The 21,252-nt window shown below is 34.6% G+C and overlaps 1 protein-coding gene across 2 annotated transcripts in view; it reads left to right on the top strand.

The window, feature by feature from the left end:
• The window catches only part of cntnap3 (contactin associated protein family member 3), a 127,322-nt gene that overhangs the window by 41,435 nt on the left and 64,635 nt on the right, over positions 1–21,252 (top strand). For both annotated transcript variants that reach the window (XM_073874618.1, XM_073874617.1), the window contains exons 5-9: positions 5,705–5,908; positions 17,695–17,861; positions 19,576–19,707; positions 20,076–20,337; positions 20,617–20,760. In XM_073874618.1, coding sequence (XP_073730719.1) covers positions 5,705–5,908; positions 17,695–17,861; positions 19,576–19,707; positions 20,076–20,337; positions 20,617–20,760 — 909 coding nt within the window. The remainder of the gene's footprint in view (positions 1–5,704; positions 5,909–17,694; positions 17,862–19,575; positions 19,708–20,075; positions 20,338–20,616; positions 20,761–21,252) is intronic.

The following is a 21,252-nucleotide window of genomic DNA, read 5'->3' as shown; positions in this document are numbered from 1 at the left end:
GAAAATATTCAAAACTACTATAATATATTTTTTTTCACGGGTAATCCTAAATGTTTTTAACATTGTTTGAATCCAGAGATAGATATGTCATAGATATGTCTGACTTTATGTGGTTCTGCACAGATTGTTGCTGTATGACACCGCGACAGTAATGTTTTCAAATCACTTTCATGATAGTTTGATCTCATACAGTACAGCAAAAAATATACTTATATACTTAAATATACTTTGTATTTTTAAATTTACAAAAAATTACCAAAAAATATATTTTCTTGGATTTAAATATATGTAGGGCTTCAAAATATACAAAAAATGGCCAAAAATATATCTGTGAAAAAATATTTGAGCAAATATATTTTTTTGTATTAAATTAAAAAAATTAAATCCAAGGAAATATATTTTTGGCCATTTTTTTATATTTTGAAGCCCTACATAAATTTAAATCCAAGGAAATATATTTTTGGGCATTTTTGTATATTTTTAAGCCCTACAAAAATTTAAATCCAAGGAAATATATTTTTTGGCCATTTTTTTATATTTTGAAGCCCTACATAAATTTAAATCCAAGGAAATATATTTTTGGGCATTTTTGTATATTTTTAAGCCCTACAAAAATTTAAATCCAAGGAAATATATTTTTTGGCCATTTTTTTATATTTTGAAGCCCTACATAAATTTAAATCCAAGGAAATATATTTTTGGGCATTTTTGTATATTTTTAAGCCCTACAAAAATTTAAATCCAAGGAAATATATTTTTTGGCCATTTTTTTATATTTTGAAGCCCTACATAAATTTAAATCCAAGGAAATATATTTTTGCCCGTTTTTTTAATATTTTTAAGCCCTACATACATTTAAATCCAAGGAAATATATTTTTGTGCCATTTTTTATATTTTGAAGCCCTACATAAATTTAAATCCAAGGAAATATATTTTTTTGGCCATTTTTTTATATTTTGAAGCCCTACATAAATTTAAATCCAAGGAAATATATTTTTGGGCATTTTTGTATATTTTTAAGCCCTACAAAAATTTAAATCCAAGGAAATATATTTTTTGGCCATTTTTTTATATTTTGAAGCCCTACATAAATTTAAATCCAAGGAAATATATTTTTGCCCGTTTTTTTAAATATTTTTAAGCCCTACATACATTTAAATCCAAGGAAATATTTTTGTGCCATTTTTTATATTTTGAAGCCCTACATAAATTTAAATCCAAGGAAATATATTTTTTGGCCATTTTTTTATATTTTGAAGCCCTACATAAATTTAAATCCAAGGAAATATATTTTTGCCCGTTTTTTTAATATTTTTAAGCCCTACATACATTTAAATCCAAGGAAATATATTTTTGTGCCATTTTTTATATTTTGAAGCCCTACATAAATTTAAATCCAAGGAAATATATTTTTTTGGCCATTTTTTTATATTTTGAAGCCCTACATAAATTTAAATCCAAGGAAATATATTTTTGGGCATTTTTGTATATTTTTAAGCCCTACAAAAATTTAAATCCAAGGAAATATATTTTTTGGCAATTTTTTTATATTTTGAAGCCCTACATAAATTTAAATCCAAGGAAATATATTTTTGCCCGTTTTTTTAATATTTTTAAGCCCTACATACATTTAAATCCAAGGAAATATTTTTGTGCCATTTTTTATATTTTGAAGCCCTACATAAATTTAAATCCAAGGAAATATATTTTTTGGCCATTTTTTTATATTTTGAAGCCCTACATAAATTTAAATCCAAGGAAATATATTTTTGCCCGTTTTTTTAATATTTTTAAGCCCTACATACATTTAAATCCAAGGAAATATTTTTGTGCCATTTTTTATATTTTGAAGCCCTACATAAATTTAAATCCAAGGAAATATATTTTTTGGCCATTTTTTTATATTTTGAAGCCCTACATAAATTTTAATCCAAGGAAATATATTTTTGGGCCATTTTTAAATATTTTGAAGATTACATATATTTAAATCCAAGGGAAGTTTTTGAAAATATACATACATAGATACAGGTCATTGAAAGTGCTTGAATCTATTTTATTCAAGAAGTTTACTGGAAAAAAACATATTATTCCCTGTGTAGTGTAGGATAATATTATAAAAATTCTAGACTTTTTAAGCACACGTGCTAAACTGTTTGCTTTAAATGCTTATATCTTCTGTATGCGAATGTGGATTCATACCAAAATGTTTTTTTGCATAGTTGTGTTTGACACATGAAAACGTCTCGGGTTACGTATGTAGCTGTTGTTCCCTGAGAAGAGAACGAGACGCTGCGTCTCTCTTGCCATACTTCCTGCGTCCCCATAACCCTGTCTTTTGCAATATTTTAGATAGTGATATACTTCCTGACTCCCACGTCACCCTGTCTTTGTCATTAAGCCTCATCATTGGTTGAATTTGATATACACATTCAGACGCTCTTACCCCTGGAGGCGTCCCCAAAGTGTCAATGCAGTGACGCAGCGCGAGTTCCCTCCAAAGGGAACTGTAACAATGTATTTTAAAAAGTAACACAATGTAACCTTGATCTCACTTGAAATGTGTCCCCACATTTAGTCTTTGAATTTCAGGGTATTGGACCTGGAAAGTCCTTGAATTTGAAGTTAACTAAGGTGTGAGAACCCTGTATATAGTGTTTTTCAAAATTGTTCATCATTCCAAAGCAGCAAGTTGTGGCTGTTGTTGTTTAGCGAAATTAAAAATGGTGCCTTTAACAAATAAAATAAAATATTGCACGTTTTTACAGCCTGATCTCACGATAATTTGGTATGAATTTTACGAGTTAGCTCATTTGTCAAGTCACTTTTATTTATATAGCGCTTTTTACAATTGTTTAATTGTTTCAATGAATTTGTACAAAGTGAATTGTACAAAAACATAAAAAACATTGAAACGCCACCACTAACCCCAATGTCTCAGGGGCAAAGGCAAATTGTATAAAAGGTACAAATATGGTCATACGTATTAATACAAGTTAGCCACTACGTATTGTAAAATATGTACGAATTGCCATGAGATAGCATTGTTTTGTAATATTGTTGTAAGATTCTATATATATAGCAATTACCCCAAAAACCTTAAGGGTGTGTGATGTAAATCATTTCTTGAATAAATTATTTTCTGTATCTTAGTTTAATTTAGTTTATAATGAACTGTACTGTAAGTGTAGTTGGATGTAACGCTCTGACTCTGTGGCTGTTTTTTCTTTTGCTCATCGCTGTGTTTATTGATTGAGTCTGATAGTTTGACCTCTCGCCATTTTGCACATCGTGCTTAATGAAAACTTGAAATTAATGAAACTCATTGTAATGTTTCACAATATGACATTTTTAGTTCACAACAAAAACCACCAAGTGTGTTTGTAGCATCCCATCTGTTTTTTTTATCCGTTATCACCGAAGCGCAGATCACTGTGAGCAGCCGCCTTTCAATCAAACGCGGCCCATGACGCTGATTTATGATTGGTGCTACAGAACGCCCGTGTGTGGCGGCTTTGTCTTGTGGCTCTTTCAGAACGAGATGTATTGTCAGTGAAATCACACCGGGCAGAACTGCAGCGTTTTAGTCTTTCAGGAATTGTGAGCCGTCAGCAAAGACTCGTGGGTATTTTAGCCGTGAACATGCACGCAGGCTTTATTCTCCTCAAGTGAATTGAAATGATGTCGGGATTGTTTTTCTCTTCGGAAATACGGGAGACCATTATGAAAAGTTTCCCGCTTTATCGGTTTAGTTGATTCTTATGGGCGGATTATTTATTGCACAGACGATGCAGGTGCTGGCCGGTGTCAGACAATTGCATCACTGTGTTGACCCAACAGATTTAAATTTTCTGCTCCACTTACAGCAGTGAAGCTGATGTGCCATATCTGAATACATTATGAAAGCCAATATACTCGCACAAATGCACTTTCTATTGCAGAAATGCACTTTTTATTGTTCAGATGCACTCAGAAAGCCCTTTAGTTTACGACACGTGCTTATATTTTAGTGTACTTGTTATAAGACATACTAAGAGATGGGGAATTTTAAGTGTGTAATATCTGTGCCAGGATCAGAAATGAACAGAACATATATATTTGATTTGAATAATCAAAATAACGCACATGACGTGACTGGAGGGCATTGGCAGGTGGTTACTTCAGTTTTCTGAATAGTTCATATTCTGGTCTGAAACAAACAGATCAATGTTTTAAACACGCATAGTCACAGCGCGTACACTCTTCAACATCTCTTTTTCATGCATTCTGAGTTATTAACACAATTGTAATCCTCATGCTAAACAAATGCAAAGTGCCAGAAAAGCAGTTGAGCATGTGACTGGGCCAAATCTCATGTTTTCCTACAAGTTTCTGAAAGTTTTTTTTTCAACATGGGTACTCATTACATATCAGTGACCCCATATTCCTTTTATGGGCACTTACCCTGGAAAAGCACGCTCACATGTCAATCAGAGTGAGAGCGAGGACGCTCATTAGCATTGTTCCTTTCAGTAGAAGTCACAGACATCACTGCCCGTGAAAGTTTTATATCAAGACTCGACAATGGCATGAAAGAAGAAGAATTGTGTTTTTGGATGTAAGGAGAAGAAAGACTTGTTCAGGTTTCCAAGTAAGCCAGCATTATGGAAACAATGGATATTGTTTGGTTTGTTTATCAAGGGTAGCAGTAGAGTTTTGCGTGTGTTTGTTTAACAATTGATTTTGTTGAAATGGGACGGCTCTTCTGGGTCATGAGTCGCAGGCGGTATGTAAAACTGCATCCAATCTTTGTGTTTTGTTGGCAATTGACTTGTAAGTGCATATAATGTAAACGACATGAACATGTAGTGAATCATAAGTTATCCAGAGATAGTGGGATAATGTTTTGTGTGTGTTGCTCGCTGGATGCCTCTTTTCGATTTTTTCTGGAAACAAACGCTAGAGCTGATCTGTCTTTTATTAATCTGATAAAACTAAAGACTCTTTGGAGATATAAGGGATGTCATACTACTCTATACGTTCTCAAGATTAACACGAGATAAACAGAAACCGCGTTTGTTATTGCTTGATTATAAAATGGAGTTCAAGTTTTTATAGGGCTACAAATAACAATTATTTTGACGATCATTTAATCAGGCGATTAAACGATTAATTTAGATTAATCGATTAATCGGTAGAAAATGAAACAATTATTCATTTGGCTTTTATGCCAATATTAATTAATTAAATTAAACCCTAGATCGGGCTTTTTACATGTAAAGGTGTCCTTTAAAATTTGTATACTAACATAATCTTCGTTTTGACATTTCAAACCTTAAATACAATGAAACGTATTTAAATGTGCTGATGAGAAAATGTTCACATCAATTAATAAACTTCTTCCCTTCACACCTTTAGATTCTAAACCTTTATTCACATTATTCATTATTAACAAACAAGTCACATTGACATGACATGATATTGTAACAGAAATAAAGACCTCCACACACGCATCCCCTGTCTATAACAATGGTGGTGCGGTGGGCATGTGACGTCACAGACCAAATTATTAATAATGACGTTTTCTTACTCGATTATTTTATCGATTAGTTGTTGCAGCCCTGGTTTTTGATTTACAGTGGATCTAAACAATAATGAATAATTTATTAGTTGAAGCCGTGTTGCTGTAATCTCTGAGTTTATGATATGTGATTGGTGTGTTTACAGGGTCTGATGTTGTCAGTTTTGATGGCAGCGGTCACTTCATCTACAGACAGGATCCCAATGCTCCTTCTAAAGACAAAGATCTGTTAACCCTTAACTTCAAAACCCTGATGAACTCTGGGATGTTGGCTTATATGGAAACTCTCAGCGGTCTCACGTTCACTGTGGAATTATTCAAAGGAAAACTCTTACTACAAGTTAGAAAAGGTAAAATCACTACTCTTTCATCTCAAGCGTTCACTTGGAAATAACATTGATTATGTTGCGGTTAAGGTGTGAGTCCAGCCGCAGGGCAAATACTTTAACAACATGCTACAAAAATTGTACAAGATGGTATTAACATGAGATTCGCAACCTCATTTATTTATCTCAGTACTTTTGAGTGATGCTCAAGTAATCCATCATGAACTTTTCATACTGTATTTCATCACTGGACATAAATATGTTTGACACACAAGTCTTTTATTTATGGTATGTTGTTACAAAATATCATGGCATTACAATATTGCTTTGAAAATGGACATGTATTTGAGAGATGTAGGTGTAGTCCACACATAAACAAAGTTTTTATTTCTTTTTAAGAAAAATCTCACACACACACACACACAAGCACCTTTTTCATCTCTGTCCACATTAAACATAAAAACCAAGGGGCAACCTTCTGTTCTCTATTGAAAACCCAACACGGAAGTGACTAAAACTGCAATTCATCGACTGGCCACTAGAGACTCCAAAAAGGAGTCAATCCCTATAGACCCCCATGTTAAAATGCTCAGTGAGAAAAAGTTTTTGGTCTATATAGCAAATTTTGTGTAAGGGGGTGAATTATTTTAAAACTCATCCATTTGAATTATATTAAGCCTTAAAGTTCTGCATAATTAAGGGCGTGGCCATTTGAGTGACAGGTGAATTGCCGCTGCTGTCACTACTGTCGAGCTAAGCAGGCGTGGTTTCATCAACCAGGCACCTCAGCTCCACCAACGTTCCACCTCTTTGCTCATTTTCGGTTATCTGCGAGTGACTTGCGGTAAAGTGCTGCCAAGATGGCGAAGGCAGGCTTCACCAACTGGGGGTCTTCGCGAGTCCATCTGAAAACCCGAGGTCCGATCGAGCGGGTTCAGGTCTAAAAGTTCACGGGGGCTTCGGACACTGGTCCGGTGTAATATTAGTGGCATCAGGTCTCGGGTAATTTAAATGAATGTGTTTTTGCAGAACAGACCTGATGAGAGCCGAAATATCTCGCATGTGTGCATCAAGTCCTTTTCCAAACTCCCCTCTGTTTGACAGTAGCGCTTGCGACATCAAGTGGCTGGCGGTAGGTTCATTTTTGTTGAGCCAAACCTAAATGTGCAGGGCTGCAGATATGTCAGTGCCGTTTCATTTGTGTTAAAAAAATGGACATCTGTGTCGGGTCAAACTTTCTTTTAAATCTTTCCCCATTAAAAGAAAACTGTTTACTGCCAAAGACGAATTTTTACGGCAATCCATATTTTCGCTATTATCCACCAGGTGGCGCTCTTACTCTACTTTTAAAAAACTAACTTTTGTGAAAATCATAAAAAATGCTAGTGCTGGCTGTCAACTTTTTTACAAAACTCTGGCAGGGAAAGAGTTAAACAAAATAATTTATGCACATTTGGTTTAGGTAAAAGTGATTAATTCAGTATATTTCTTTGCGACATTAAGTGACTGGCGGTAGGTTAATTTTCGTTGAGCCAGAGCTCAACATGCGGGGCTGTAGATATGTCAGTGCCGTTTACATTTGGGTTCAGAAAATGGACATCTGGGTCCGGTCAGACTTTCTTTTAACTCTTTCCCCACCATTAACACCTTAACTCGTCAATTAAAAGAAAACTGTTTACTGCCAATGACGAATTTTTACGCCAATCCATATTTCCGCTATTATCCACCGGGTGGCGCTCTTACTCAACTTATAAAAAACTAACTTTTGTGAAATCATAAAAAATGCTGGTGCTGGCTGTCAACTTTTTTACGAAAACGCTGGCAGGGAAAGAGTTCAAAAAATTATTTATGCATATCGGGTTTAGGTAAAAAGTAATTCATTTTACTTTGGGCTTAAAAAATGCTTTCCAGAAACGTACGGGTGACATCATGGGTGCAACATTATGTTTTATACAGTTTATGGTTAAAACGCTATGACATGCTGTCAAAAGCATGCCAAACCAGCAGGTGGTGATATTAACCTAACCGTACAGTCATGTTGGCCATCAGCAGCCTGAAAACTGTTATTAGCAGCAATATTTTTGCAACGTCTTCCATTGCACAGACTCATCATATAAATAAAGCAGATAGCGGCATGCGGTGTTTTCAAATACGTTCGGTTTTATTGTCCTGTTACTATATGTGCATGTGGACAAAAGAAACCGCACAGATAAAGCTGCAGTTTGAAAAAACCTTCGTTCATATGGACAGGGCCTTAACCTCATCAAATTTCGAGGTTATGCCTTCAGACACATGGCACACATTCACAAAGCTAAAGATTATTAGTGTTTTGTTCATGTAGATGTGACACATTAACTTCAGATTATCTCAATTAATAATGCAGCAGATGATGGAGGAAAGGTTTTGGGTCTGAAGAGAAGCGCCTGCAGGTGTCAGTCAGTCTGTTATGTGGCCGTACGGCAAACCTTCCCATAATGCCATCTGTGAGCACAGCGTTTGAGATCCACTGCCAGCATGACAGGGCAGAGAGACGCTTCCTCTCTCCTATCAAACACTGGCACTGATACAACTCTCTACAAATGTGATCACACGACACACTTTATGAACAAGTCGATCCGGCTAAGAGAGCAAATGCTGGTTTAGACCCCTCGCTCATTAACTCGTTTCTCAAATGAAATCCTTAACTTGTGCTGACACATCCAGTTGAGTGGTTAACTTGTTTTAGAAGTGCTATGGGATTTAAATAATAACATTTAGTGACTACTGCAGAGGTCTATTAGCATCATAATAGCATATATAAAAGTTTTACCTGTCACAGTCATTTCTTCATGCTTTTAAACAGCTTAAATGTAACCCGACATCTTTTGCCTCATTTGGTATATGCAGAACTACATATTCATATATATGGTCCAAGCTGACTAATTTGCATATTCAAATGAGTTTATAATAATATCATAATATCTGTGGCCCGGACTACTGATCTATGTATTTAGCTGTGTTAATGTGATTGGTTACATGTGTTTGATTTAGGAAAACAAGGCAATTTCAAACTGCGGTATTGAGTCTGCCCTTACAAAATGAACCATGGTCTTAAAGGTGCAGTGTGTAATTGGTAGAAGGATCACTTGACAGAAATGCAAAAAAAAATACAAAACTAAATTATAAGGGATGTATAAAGACTTTTCATAATGAACCGTTATGTGTTTATTACCTTAGAACGAGACCTTTTCATCTACATACACTACTTACATGAAAGTCGCCATTTTGTGCTGCCCTTTTCTACAGAAGCCCTTAACAGACAATTTTTTTATTAAGTTGTCTCAGACAATGACATGTTTGTCCCGGTGGCGGCTACCATAGCTTCTCTATGTGTTTCAAAAGCGAGGGGTGAGCAGTGGACTAAGCCGTTGGTTGCAATTCGCAACCTCACCACTAGATGCTGCAAAAATGTACACACTGCACCTTTAAAAAAATTGTTATTGTAGTAAAAACCACGGTTTTGCTAATAGTAATCAATACACAAAAAGCATGGTTACTACACTTTTACCACACAAAAATAAACGATGGTTAATTTTCATAAATTTCGTCTTTGGAAAACTCCAGTTTTATGGAGAAAGTACTCAGCAATGGTACTGAATGATGAATTTTCACATGTTTTTTCTTAAAGCATATTAAAAACACCACATAGACATATAAACAACAATAAAACCTATTTAAAAACAAGTGAAATATTACACTCTAATGCTGGGTTATTTTCAGCCTAGCGTTGGGTCAAAAAGGGACGAAACTAGAGCCTTAAAATGACTAATCGCGACTAATCGTTTGCAAAATAAATGTTTTTGTTTATATCATATGTGTGTGTGTGTACTGTGTATAATAATTCTGTATATATAGATACACACACATGCAAATATATATTTAAGAAATATTTACATGCGTATAGACATATTTATAAATAATTTATATTATATACACTGTAAAAAAATACTTTGCTGCCTTAAAATTTTTTGTTGAAGCAACTCGGATTTACAAGTCATTTCAACTAATAATAGTTTTTTTTACAGTGTATAATTATAAATATTTAATATATATATATTTTTTTCTTAAAATTACATGCATGTGTGCGTATTTATATACACAGAATTATTATGGATGATGATGAACTTTTATTCTGTAAACAATTAGACGCGATTAATTGGTTTGAAGTTGAGTTGTATTTCAATTAGTGCTGGGCAAAGAATCACGATAATCGCATATAAAATAAAAGTGCTTTTTGGCATAATTTATGAGTGTGTGTGCTGTGTGTAATCACACACACACACACACACATTTATGTATGTATTTAAGATACATTTTCATGTGTATATATATTTATTTATATTTTTAGATATTCTATATTATATATGTAAATGAAAAAATCTTAAATTAATATATGAATGTGTGTGTGTGGTTAAATATACATAATAATTACACACAGTACACACATTTATATTATGCAAAAAATCACTTTTATTTTGTATGTGATTAATCATGTTTAATCTTTGCCCAGAACTAATTTCAATCTATGGTGGGTTGTTTCTGGGTTAACAGCTGGACTTGACCGTTTTTGACCCAGTGCTGTGTTGAAAATAACCTATTCTTTAAGAGTGTAGTGAGATAACATTTGTGATTTTGTGTCTGGATTTAGTTGTAATTCTTATCTGTACACATACACACATTTTCTTCCTGCAGATACAGTATAATATGATGGATATGATTTGGCAATAAAAACATCTAAATTTGAGTTTACAGCACTTGAAGCACTTGCGTAAGCAGCAACCGTATGCAGTTTTCTAATCGTATCTCGCCAGGTGAGAGCCACAGCACTTTACAGCATCAAGCTTTTCACTGTAAAAGTTGTATTTTTATAGAAAGCAACGTCTGAGCAGTTTGTTGGGTTGCGTCTGCATCTTGCTGTCGGTTTTCTTGAGTTTTCATCATAAAATACTCAAAACTAACTGCTGGTCTCTGCGCCCACTCTCATCTCAGCTTTTACTGTAATTTCAAGCAAATGGAAGACGTCTGTCTTTCTTTATTAGATGTTGTGAAAGTGCTAAAGTGACTGTTTGCCTCGCTCTGATAATGGCTCGATCGTGTGCCCCTGAAGCCGGTTTATTCTTATGTTTGGAAAATTATTAAGTTGTTCATTTTATTTATTAATAACATTTTGTGAAGGTGAGCAATGTTTGAGGGCCAATCATCATTATTAAGCCATGATGAAAGCTTTAATTGTAGATGCTAGCAAGACCGTAAAAAATAGAGATTTATGATAAATGATGCGTCAGTAACTTTTATAAATTGCATGCATCTCGGTCAACCAGCTTCACCAGACATCTTTATTGTGCTCGCATGTCGTGTTTCATCTACAAACCTTGAATAAATATCCAGCACAATGTTATTGAAGCACAAAAGACTAAATGTGTCCAATATTCAGAATGAGTCAGATATGACAAAGGTTTTTTTTTATGTAAGGCTGTTGTTTTATTGTTTCTAGCGCAATACAGAGACAGATGTCAGACGCTGGCAAACACTTAGAAAATAAATAAACAAATAAAGAGAGACGTGAAGATTTATGCTCCATATCCCAAACTGTTTTATTTTGCCTGTCGTTTACATTCATCAAGCTGTCGGTTTATATTGGGCTTCATGGGAACATTTCTTTGCCCTAAACATTTTTGGTTTTTGATTTAAGTATATGTTGTGAACATATTGATTGTGATGTTTAAATAATTCACTCCATGAGCACCAGACAACCGTAAATACGGACATCAACGAGAGCTTTACAGCAGTTTGGAGTATTAAATACAGCCTACAGCAGTCACTGAACGCTTATTGTACTTACAAAAGATTAAAAATACAGTTTGAAAATGAACCAAGTCATTAATGACACAATGATGTTTTTATCAGTATGAATATAAGCATTACTGGTGAGATTGACTTTGGTTTTGATTTTTAAGTTTTTCCCCGCCATTGACGAGCTATCTCGTCAATTAAGACAAAACATTTCCCTGCCAATGATGCTTTAAGATTGTAATCTGTAATTGCGTTATTATCCACTAGATTTTATTTAAAAAATGATTCAAAAATCAATTTTAAACGTGTATGTTTTGATCTTCATTCAGAATCTGATCTGTAACAAAATTCCTTTACAAAAATGCAGCTTATCTCAGCTTTTTGCTCAAAATTTGCTATTTTTGAAGAAACCTACCCATATTTTATAGGTTATAAAAAGATTTAACGTTTTTTTCCCGTTTTTGTTTGTTTGTTAGTTTGTTCTTTCATTTGATATACTTGTATGTATTTATAGATGAAAATTTTCCTGGAAGGCATTTTGTGAAACTTTTGTAAAAAATAACAAAAAATTTCAACCTTTTTAAAAAAGGCTGGCAGGGAATGAGTTAATCTGTAAAAAATTTGCTGTAATTATGCAGCGGGTTGCCAGTAACTTACTGTAGAAGATAAAGACTGAAAATGTTTCATGTTCATTTAACTTTAAACAAACTGTTGCAAGTAAATAACATAAATGTAAAATCTACAGTAAGTTACTGTCAGCTAGTTGCCAGTAATACCCAGTAATACTGTAATTTATACAGACATTTTTTTCAAATGTACATGTTTGCTGTATTTTGTTATTTGATCCTGTAGATTCACTTTTGTGACCCTGGACCATGTGGTCATAAGTTGCATGGGTATATTTGTAAGAATAGTCAACAATACATTGTATGGGTCAAAATTATAATTTTTTTATTCAAAAATCATTTGGATATTAAGTAAAGATCATGTCCCACCAAGATATTTTGTACATTTTCTACCATAAATATATATAAAAATGTATTTGGCTGTTATTGTATAGTTTTATTCTGTAAAGATAAAGACTAGTTAATATTTAAAATGTATTTAATTTTGAACAAACTCTTGCCAGTAAATAACATAAATGTAAATCTACAGTAAATTACAGGCAACCCAGCTGAAATTACATTGTAATTTCTACGGATTTTTTTTACAGTGTACAGGTACTTGAGTTAATTCATTATGTCAGTGTGAGCACATTTTTCTAAAGATTGTTGTGATGTACTGTTGTGAAACTGTAACACATAATTTTCAGGACCTTTAAGGTTTTTTTAACATTTTTAGCACCTTCAAGTAGCGCTCAGCCGCTCGCTCACAGATAACAAACCTGTGAAATAAACAGTAATGCGGTCCGTGTGTCTGACTGAGAATTTTACTCCCAGCACTGCTGTGACTCTAAATACACAAACAGCAGCTGTTGACACACTTAGATGTGCTTTTATGAAGTCACTTTGGCACAGTTTTTGGGTGAATCTATTGCATAAACTTTAAGACCTTATGGGAACATTTCTGAAGAGATGATTGTTTTATTTTTAGAATAGTTGTTCTGTGCTGCTTTATGACACAAAAATGTGTTTTAGGTCTAGGAAAAAAAGATATTTTAATACATAAAATATTAAATCATTTACAGAGTTAGCGAGAAAAAAGTTAGCAAAGATAGAAAAGCATAAAATAGGCAGATGCTAACATAAAGAGACTGTTACAGGCTTTCTTCCACAAACAAAACAAGATCATTAATAAAAATGATGCAGATTGCTGTAAACATGAGTTTTATTGTAATGAGGATGATGGTTTTTGTTACTGTCTGGTGAAATCATTAAAATGTATTTAGAAAGTAGACTGTAAAGACACATCTCTGCTGTTGTTTGTGCATATACTGTACAAAATGTGTCTCAGCCTGTATTACGGTTCACTAGAGAACCACTCGAACTGATTCACGGTTTACTAGAGAATCACTTGAACTGATTCACGGTTCACTAGAGAATTACTCGAACTGATTTGCGGTTCACTAGAGAATCACTCGATCTGATTCAAGGTTCACTAAAGAATCACTCAACCTGATTCACGGTTCACTAGAATATCACTTGAACTGATTCACAGTTCACTAAAAATAACTCGAACTGATTCACGGTTTACTAAAGAATCTCTCAAACTGATTCAGGGTTCACTAAAGAATAGCTCGATCTGAGTCATGGTTCACTAGAGAATCACTCGATCTGATTCACGGTTCAGTAGAAAATCACTCTTACTAATTCACAGGGTTACTAAAGAATCACTCAAACTGATTTACATGTTCACTAGAGAAATGCTCAAACTGATTCACGGTTCACTATAGAATATTTCGAACTGATTCACGATTCACTAAATCGCTCGAACTGATTTAATGTTCACTAAAGAGTCATTCAAACTGATTCACAGGTTCACTAGAGAATAATTCAAACTGGTTCACGGTTCACTAGAGAATCGCTCGAGCTGATTCAAGTTTCACTAAAGAATCGCTCAAACTGATTCACAGTTCACTAAAGAATCCCTCAAACTAAAGATTCACGGTTCATTAAAGAATCCCTCAAACCAAAGATTCACGGTTCACTAGGGAATCGCTCAAACTGATTCACCGTTCACTAAAGAATCCCTCAAACCAAAGATTCATGGTTCATTAAAGCATCTTGAAACCAAAGATTCACGGTTCACTAGGGAATCGCTTAAAGAATCCCTCAAACTAAAGATTCACGGTTCACTAGACAACTAGGCTTGTTCAACTTCATGCGATGCCACAAGAACCGACAGGCGGATGACATCAAAGTACCACCAGAGCAATGTGATGTCAACCGCCTGTCAGTTCTTGTGGCTCCGTATGAAGTCAAACAAGAATCAAATCATTTAGACAGGTTTGTGAGTAAATTCAACTGATTCAAAAGAACCAGCACACTAGACTGCATTTCATAAAAACACTTTAAAAACTGTTAATAACACACAAACAGAACATGGAAATTAACTTTGGATTTTTACTGTTGTGCTTTTCAATTCTGAGAGTCAAAAATGTTTATACAAACAAGTAAAGAGGTGACAGAGGAAAGAGAGAATGTGTGTCACATTAATCTTGTTGTTTTATATTATATTTCTGTGTTGATGTGCATGTGACATTAATCCAAACATCACTTTAAAGATTCATACGAGTATCATTCTTATATATAGCCAACACCAAAGGTCAAGACTAAACGCTTAAGGGCGATTTCTTATTCCTGTGTTTGCCGTACTGGAATGAAATATTGAGCAGCTGACCGATACATTTTAAATGACATCACAGCATAAAACAGAAATGGGAAAAGCGAGAAACCCTGAGGTCCATATGAATAAAGGAGAGACTGTATTTGTATTCTGAAGGACCGGTAACTGACCGACAGTGGCTCAACACATCAGACATCACGGTCATTGTGATTAATAATTGATGAGTATAGATCGTGTCCTTTTATGATTCACATCAACCGCCCAAACACACATATTTGATCATTTAGTTGTAGATTTTATAATTGACGTTTTACACATCTGATCTCAGTGTTTGAGTTCAGATAATCACAATTATTTAAAGAGACACTATTCATCTTTCTGACATTTCAAATGTCTTTCTCATGGTCTCTACGAAATGTAGTTCAGTAAAGAATCACTCAAACTGATTCCAGTTTATTAAAGAATCACTCAAGCTCATTTTGGTTCACTAGAGAATCACTCAAACTAATTCGCGGTTCACTAGAGAATCGCTCAAACTGATTCCGGTTCGCTAAAGAATCACTCAAATTGATTCCAGTTTACAAAAGAATCACTTAAACTAATTTTTGTTCACTAAAGAATCACTCAAATTGATTCGCTGTTCACTAGAGGATCACTCAAACTGATTCCAGTTCACTAAAGAATCACTCACTCATTTTGGTTCACTAAAGAATCACTCAAACTGATTCCAGTTTACTAAAGAATTACTAAAACTCATTTTGGTTTACTAAAGAATCACTCAAACTGATTCCAGTTTACTAAAGAATAACTCAAACTGATTCCAGTTTACTAAAGAATCACTCAAGCTGATTCACTGATCACTAGAGAATCACTCAAACTAATTTGCGGTTCACTAGAGAATCACTCAAACTAGTTTACAGTTCACTAGAGAATCACTCAAACTGATTTGCTGTTCACTAGAGGATCACTCAAACTGATTCCAGTTTACTAAAGAATCACTTAAACTGATTAGCTAATCACTAGAGAATCACTCAAACTAATTTGCGGTTCACTAGAGAATCACTCAAACTAGTTTATGGTTCACTAGAGAATCACTCAAACTAATTTGCTGTTCACTAGAGGATCACTCAAACTGATTCCAGTTCACTAAAGAATCACTCACTCATTTTGGTTCACTAAAGAATCACTCGCTCATTTTGGTTCACTAAAGAATCACTCAAACTGATTCCAGTTTACTAAAGAATCACTAAAACTCATTTTGGTTCACTAAAGAATCAGTCAAACTGATTCCAGTTTACTAAAGAATCACTAAAACTCATTTTGGTTCACTAAAGAATCACTCAAACTGATTTGCGGTTCACTAGTGAATCATTCAAACTACTTCACGGTTCACTAGAGAATCATTCAAACTGATTCCAGATCACTACAGAATACTTCAAACTGATTCCAGTTCACTAAAGAATCACTCAAACTGATTCGCTGTTCACTAGAGAATCACTCAAACTAATTTGCCGTTCACTAGAGAATCACTCAAACTGACTCCAGTTCACTAAAGAATCACTCAAACTGATTCGCTGTTCACTAGAGAATCACTCAAACTAATTTTGGTTCACTAAAGAATCACTCAAACTGATTTGCTGTTCACTAGATGATCACTCAAACTGATTCCAGTTCACTAAAGAATCACTCACTAATTTTGGTTCACTAAAGAATCACTCAAACTGATTCCAGTTTACTAAAGGATCTCTAAAACTCATTTTGGCTCACTAAAGAATCACTCACTCATTTTGGTTCACTAAAGAATCACTCAAACTGATTCCAGTTTACTAAAGAATCACTAAAACTCATTTTGGTTCACTAAAGAATCAGTCAAACTGATTCCAGTTTACTAAAGAATCACTAAAACTCATTTTGGTTTACTAAAGAATCACTCAAACTGATTTGCGGTTCACTAGTGAATCATTCAAACTACTTCACGGTTCACTAGAGAATCATTCAAACTGATTCCAGATCACTACAGAATACTTCAAACTGATTCCAGTTCACTAAAGAATCACTCAAACTGATTCGCTGTTCACTAGAGAATCACTCAAACTAATTTGCCGTTCACTAGAGAATCACTCAAACTGACTCCAGTTCACTAAAGAATCACTCAAACTGATTCGCTGTTCACTAGAGAATCACTCAAACTAATTTTGGTTCACTAAAGAATCACTCAAACTGATTTGCTGTTCACTAGATGATCACTCAAACTGATTCCAGTTCACTAAAGAATCACTCACTAATTTTGGTTCACTAAAGAATCACTCAAACTGATTCCAGTTTACTAAAGGATCTCTAAAACTCATTTTGGCTCACTAAAGAATCACTCACTCATTTTGGTTCACTAAAGAATCACTCAAACTGATTTGCTGTTCACTAGATGATCACTCAAACTGATTCCAGTTCACTAAAGAATCACTCACTAATTTTGGTTCACTAAAGAATCACTCAAACTAATTCCAGTTTACTAAAGAATCACTAAAACTCATTTTGGTTTACTAAAGAATCAGTCAAACTGATTTGCGGTTCACTAGAGAATCACTCAAACTGACTCGTGATATCAACGGCTTCATAAAACATCTGTAGGCTAGTGATAATTTTCATGTTGTGATATCACTGAATGGACTGTGATGATTTTTTTGTTATTTCAGCTAGAAGTGATTTTCACATTGTAATATCAGTGGGGAGTCTGTTGGATGATCAGCACTGGCATCATGTTTCCATCGAGCGGATACGAACACTTGTGAACTTTACTGTGGATAAAACTACACAACAGATTCAACTGCCTGAACACTTGAGTCATTATGAGATAAATGAGGTGAGAGAGCTCCGCCGCATACAGTTTAACTCAAAACCCATACAAACACATTCATTACACACACAACTTAAATTAATTACAATGAAAAAAAGTCTTTGTTAATCACGCCTGGAGTAATCAACACGTAATGAGTTTATAGATTTCCCTTTAATTCACTTGTACTTTCATGCAGTTTAATGCAAAAAAATCAACAAACGCTGATGTCTTTAAAAGAAATGTGTCAACTATAAACATCTGTGTCACTAAAAATAATTGTGAGTAAAAATGTGCATTTACAGTAAAGTGCTGCATCATGCAGAAGCAGAAATCTCAAAGTTTAAATGATTTAATGCAAAAACGTGTGTTACTGTATTTGAACTGTAAAGTTGTCGAAATCGTCTTTTTAGTTGTAATGTACCTATTTTTAGATAAATAAAATGAGTGTGCAAAAAACATCATGTGGCTATGACAAGACGTTTGAATATATAAGATCAAATTTTTGTCCATGAGGTTAGCCGATAATTTCATCACACTAAGCTTGAGACTTGGCTTATTTATTTCTATGAACGACCTGTCAACAAAGCTTAACACCCCTTAACTGGCACTGTCCCGTGTGCGGGACACCTGAGTTTACTTAAATATTTTGCGTGTAAATCTATTATGACAACTATATATCATTGGAAAGTTCTAAGAACGTAAATTTTCATAGTTTTAAAACCATTTAGCAGTAGTGACAGTCATTTATTAATTTGTGACAAGAGTATGCAGCAAACTCTTGACGCCTAGTGGCTGTTTATTACAATAAATGTAAACTGCTATAACAATTTTTTATTTCATATTTTCATGATAGTAAATATAATTGACTGAGACTGAGGCTTATTTATTTCTATGAAAGACCTGTCAACAAAGCTTAACACCCCTTAAGTGGCACTGTCCCGTGTGTGGGACACCTGAGTTTATTTCAATATTTTGCATGTAAATTTTAATCTATTATGACAACTATATATCATTGGAAAGGTATGAGAATGTAATTTTAATAGTTTTAAAACCGTTTAGCAATAATAATAATTCAGTGACAGTAATTTATTAATTTATGACAAGAATATGCAGCAAACCAATGACACCTAGTGGCTGCTGTTGGTAAAACCACTAAAAGTGTAACACAAACCTTAACTTTTGTGATAATTTTATGTATAAAATATAAACTTTAAACTGCATTATTTTTATATATTACAATAAATGTAAACTGCTATAACAATTTTTTATTGAATATTTTCATGACAGTAAATATAATTGACTGAGATTGAGGCTTATTTATTTCTATGAACGACATGTCAACGAAGCCTAACACCCCTTAACTGGCGCTGTCCCGTGTGCGTGACACCTGAGTTTACTTCAATATTTTGCATGTACAACTATATATCATTAGAAAGATCTAAGAATGTAATTTTCATAGTTTTAAAACTATTTAGCAGTAATAATAATGCAGTGACAGTCATTTATTAATTTGTGATAAGAGTATGCAGCAAACCAATGACACCTAGTGGCTGTTGTTGGTAAAACCACTAAAAGTCTAACACAAACCTTAATTTTTGTGATAATTTTATGTTTAAAATATTATTGCATTATTTTTATTTATTACCATAAATGTAAAATGCTATAAAAAATTAATTTAATATTGGTTGTTTGTTTTTGCTGAATTAATCTGACATAAATCTGTTGTTTTTTTTTTCAGATCAGCTTTGGTGGAGGCGGTGGACTTCAGAAATCTCACTCCAAAAGAAATTTCCATGGATGCCTGGAGAATGTGATTTTCAATGAAATGAATGTGATAGATCGGGCCAAAGAAAAGCACGTCACTATTACAGTGAGCAGATTTCGGGTATTAATACAGTAATTGAATGAAAGCATCTTTGATTGCCGTAATTTGGCCTAGTAGCTGTTGTTGTTGTTGGCTTGTTGTTATTGTGGTTTGCCAATAATAAGCACTGAATATATTTCACTGAACATTACTGTGTTCTCTTTCATTCCTGTTTTCTTTTTATTTATTACCATTGTCTGGGGAATATGTGGGTAAACTAATTAATTACCAACCCTTATTCATCATCATAGTAGTGATGGGGATTATAGACGCGAATGAATAATTAACCAGGAAAAAATCATGCCCGTGTTAATTTACTAAACCAAATAGTCTCAGTTGAACGTCAGTATATTCTGGTTAATTCACTGTTTTAGGGTGACGTCAGCTTCACATGCACAGAATCCATCGACGTGCCCGTGACCTTCGGAAATCCTGAAAGTTTCTTGTCTTTGCCGTGGACCGCCAGCGGAGAGGGCGTGTCGATCAGCATGCAGTTTAGGACATGGAACGAAGATGGTCTGCTGATGACCTTTGACCTGCAGCATCATGCAGGAACGCTGTGGCTTTATCTGAGCGAGACGAGGATGAGACTACAGATCCATAAGACTGGGAGGATTGTGGTGGATGTCACAGCAGGTGAAACTTCAGCATTATGTATTTCGAATTGCATCTGGTTCATTTATCACACTTGGTATGGAAGGTCAAGTTGAGCGCATTGCATTGTGGGATAGATTCTCTCACGCAATGTGCTCTGTATAATGTGTGTATTGCATGCTTTGGTCATTGAGAATTTCATGCACATGCACACCAAAGATTCACATAATGTGTGCAGTTTGCAAATGAGTATTATAGTATGTTGCTATGCTATTCCAAGTGTAGTATTTTTGGAAAATAATACATCTGTATTTTGCGCAGGTGTTAATTTAAATGATGGTCAATGGCACTCTGTGGAACTGAACGTCCGGCGGGGTCGACTCACGATCACCCTGGACAAATCTGACAGCTCTACAACCTCCACTTCCCTTCCTGTCGTACCTGACGGCCAGCTATTCCTCGGAGGTAAAACTTCAGGCTTGCGTCACCTTAATCCTGGTGTTATTTCCCTTTACACAAGCTGAATCCTTCACGTTAATCAATCCATCTTGTCGCTCAACACGCCTTCCGCTGAGAAAACTCGATTCATTTACCTTTCAAGCTGTTTGGGACCGAATCGGTCTCCCGAACTCGTGAAAGATTGTGGCTTAATTGCCTTCGGCTCAGTAACTAGAGAGAGGCGTGTAACCGCGTCTCCGCATCCAAGCTGGGGATCTGCTTAAAGCGTAGCTGCAAGCGCAGGTCTCTTGTGTCTGCCGTGTTTTTGCCACGGGTTGGAGAAGAGCGCGCGTTGCATAGCAATCAAAGCGCATATCTTACATATAATGAGATTTGCTAATGTGATGGTTTAGAAGTTATGAGAGCGTACAAGTAGCACAGCCAAATCCAATTTAGTGTCAAATCTTTTAGTTTGTGATATGTTTTGACGGTGTATAAAGTGTACCGTGTAAAAATTTT

The sequence above is a fragment of the Misgurnus anguillicaudatus genome, chromosome 12, assembly GCF_027580225.2.
Source record: "Misgurnus anguillicaudatus chromosome 12, ASM2758022v2, whole genome shotgun sequence".
NCBI classification, from domain to species: domain Eukaryota; kingdom Metazoa; phylum Chordata; class Actinopteri; order Cypriniformes; family Cobitidae; genus Misgurnus; species Misgurnus anguillicaudatus.
This window is presented reverse-complemented; position numbering and strand designations above follow the sequence as displayed.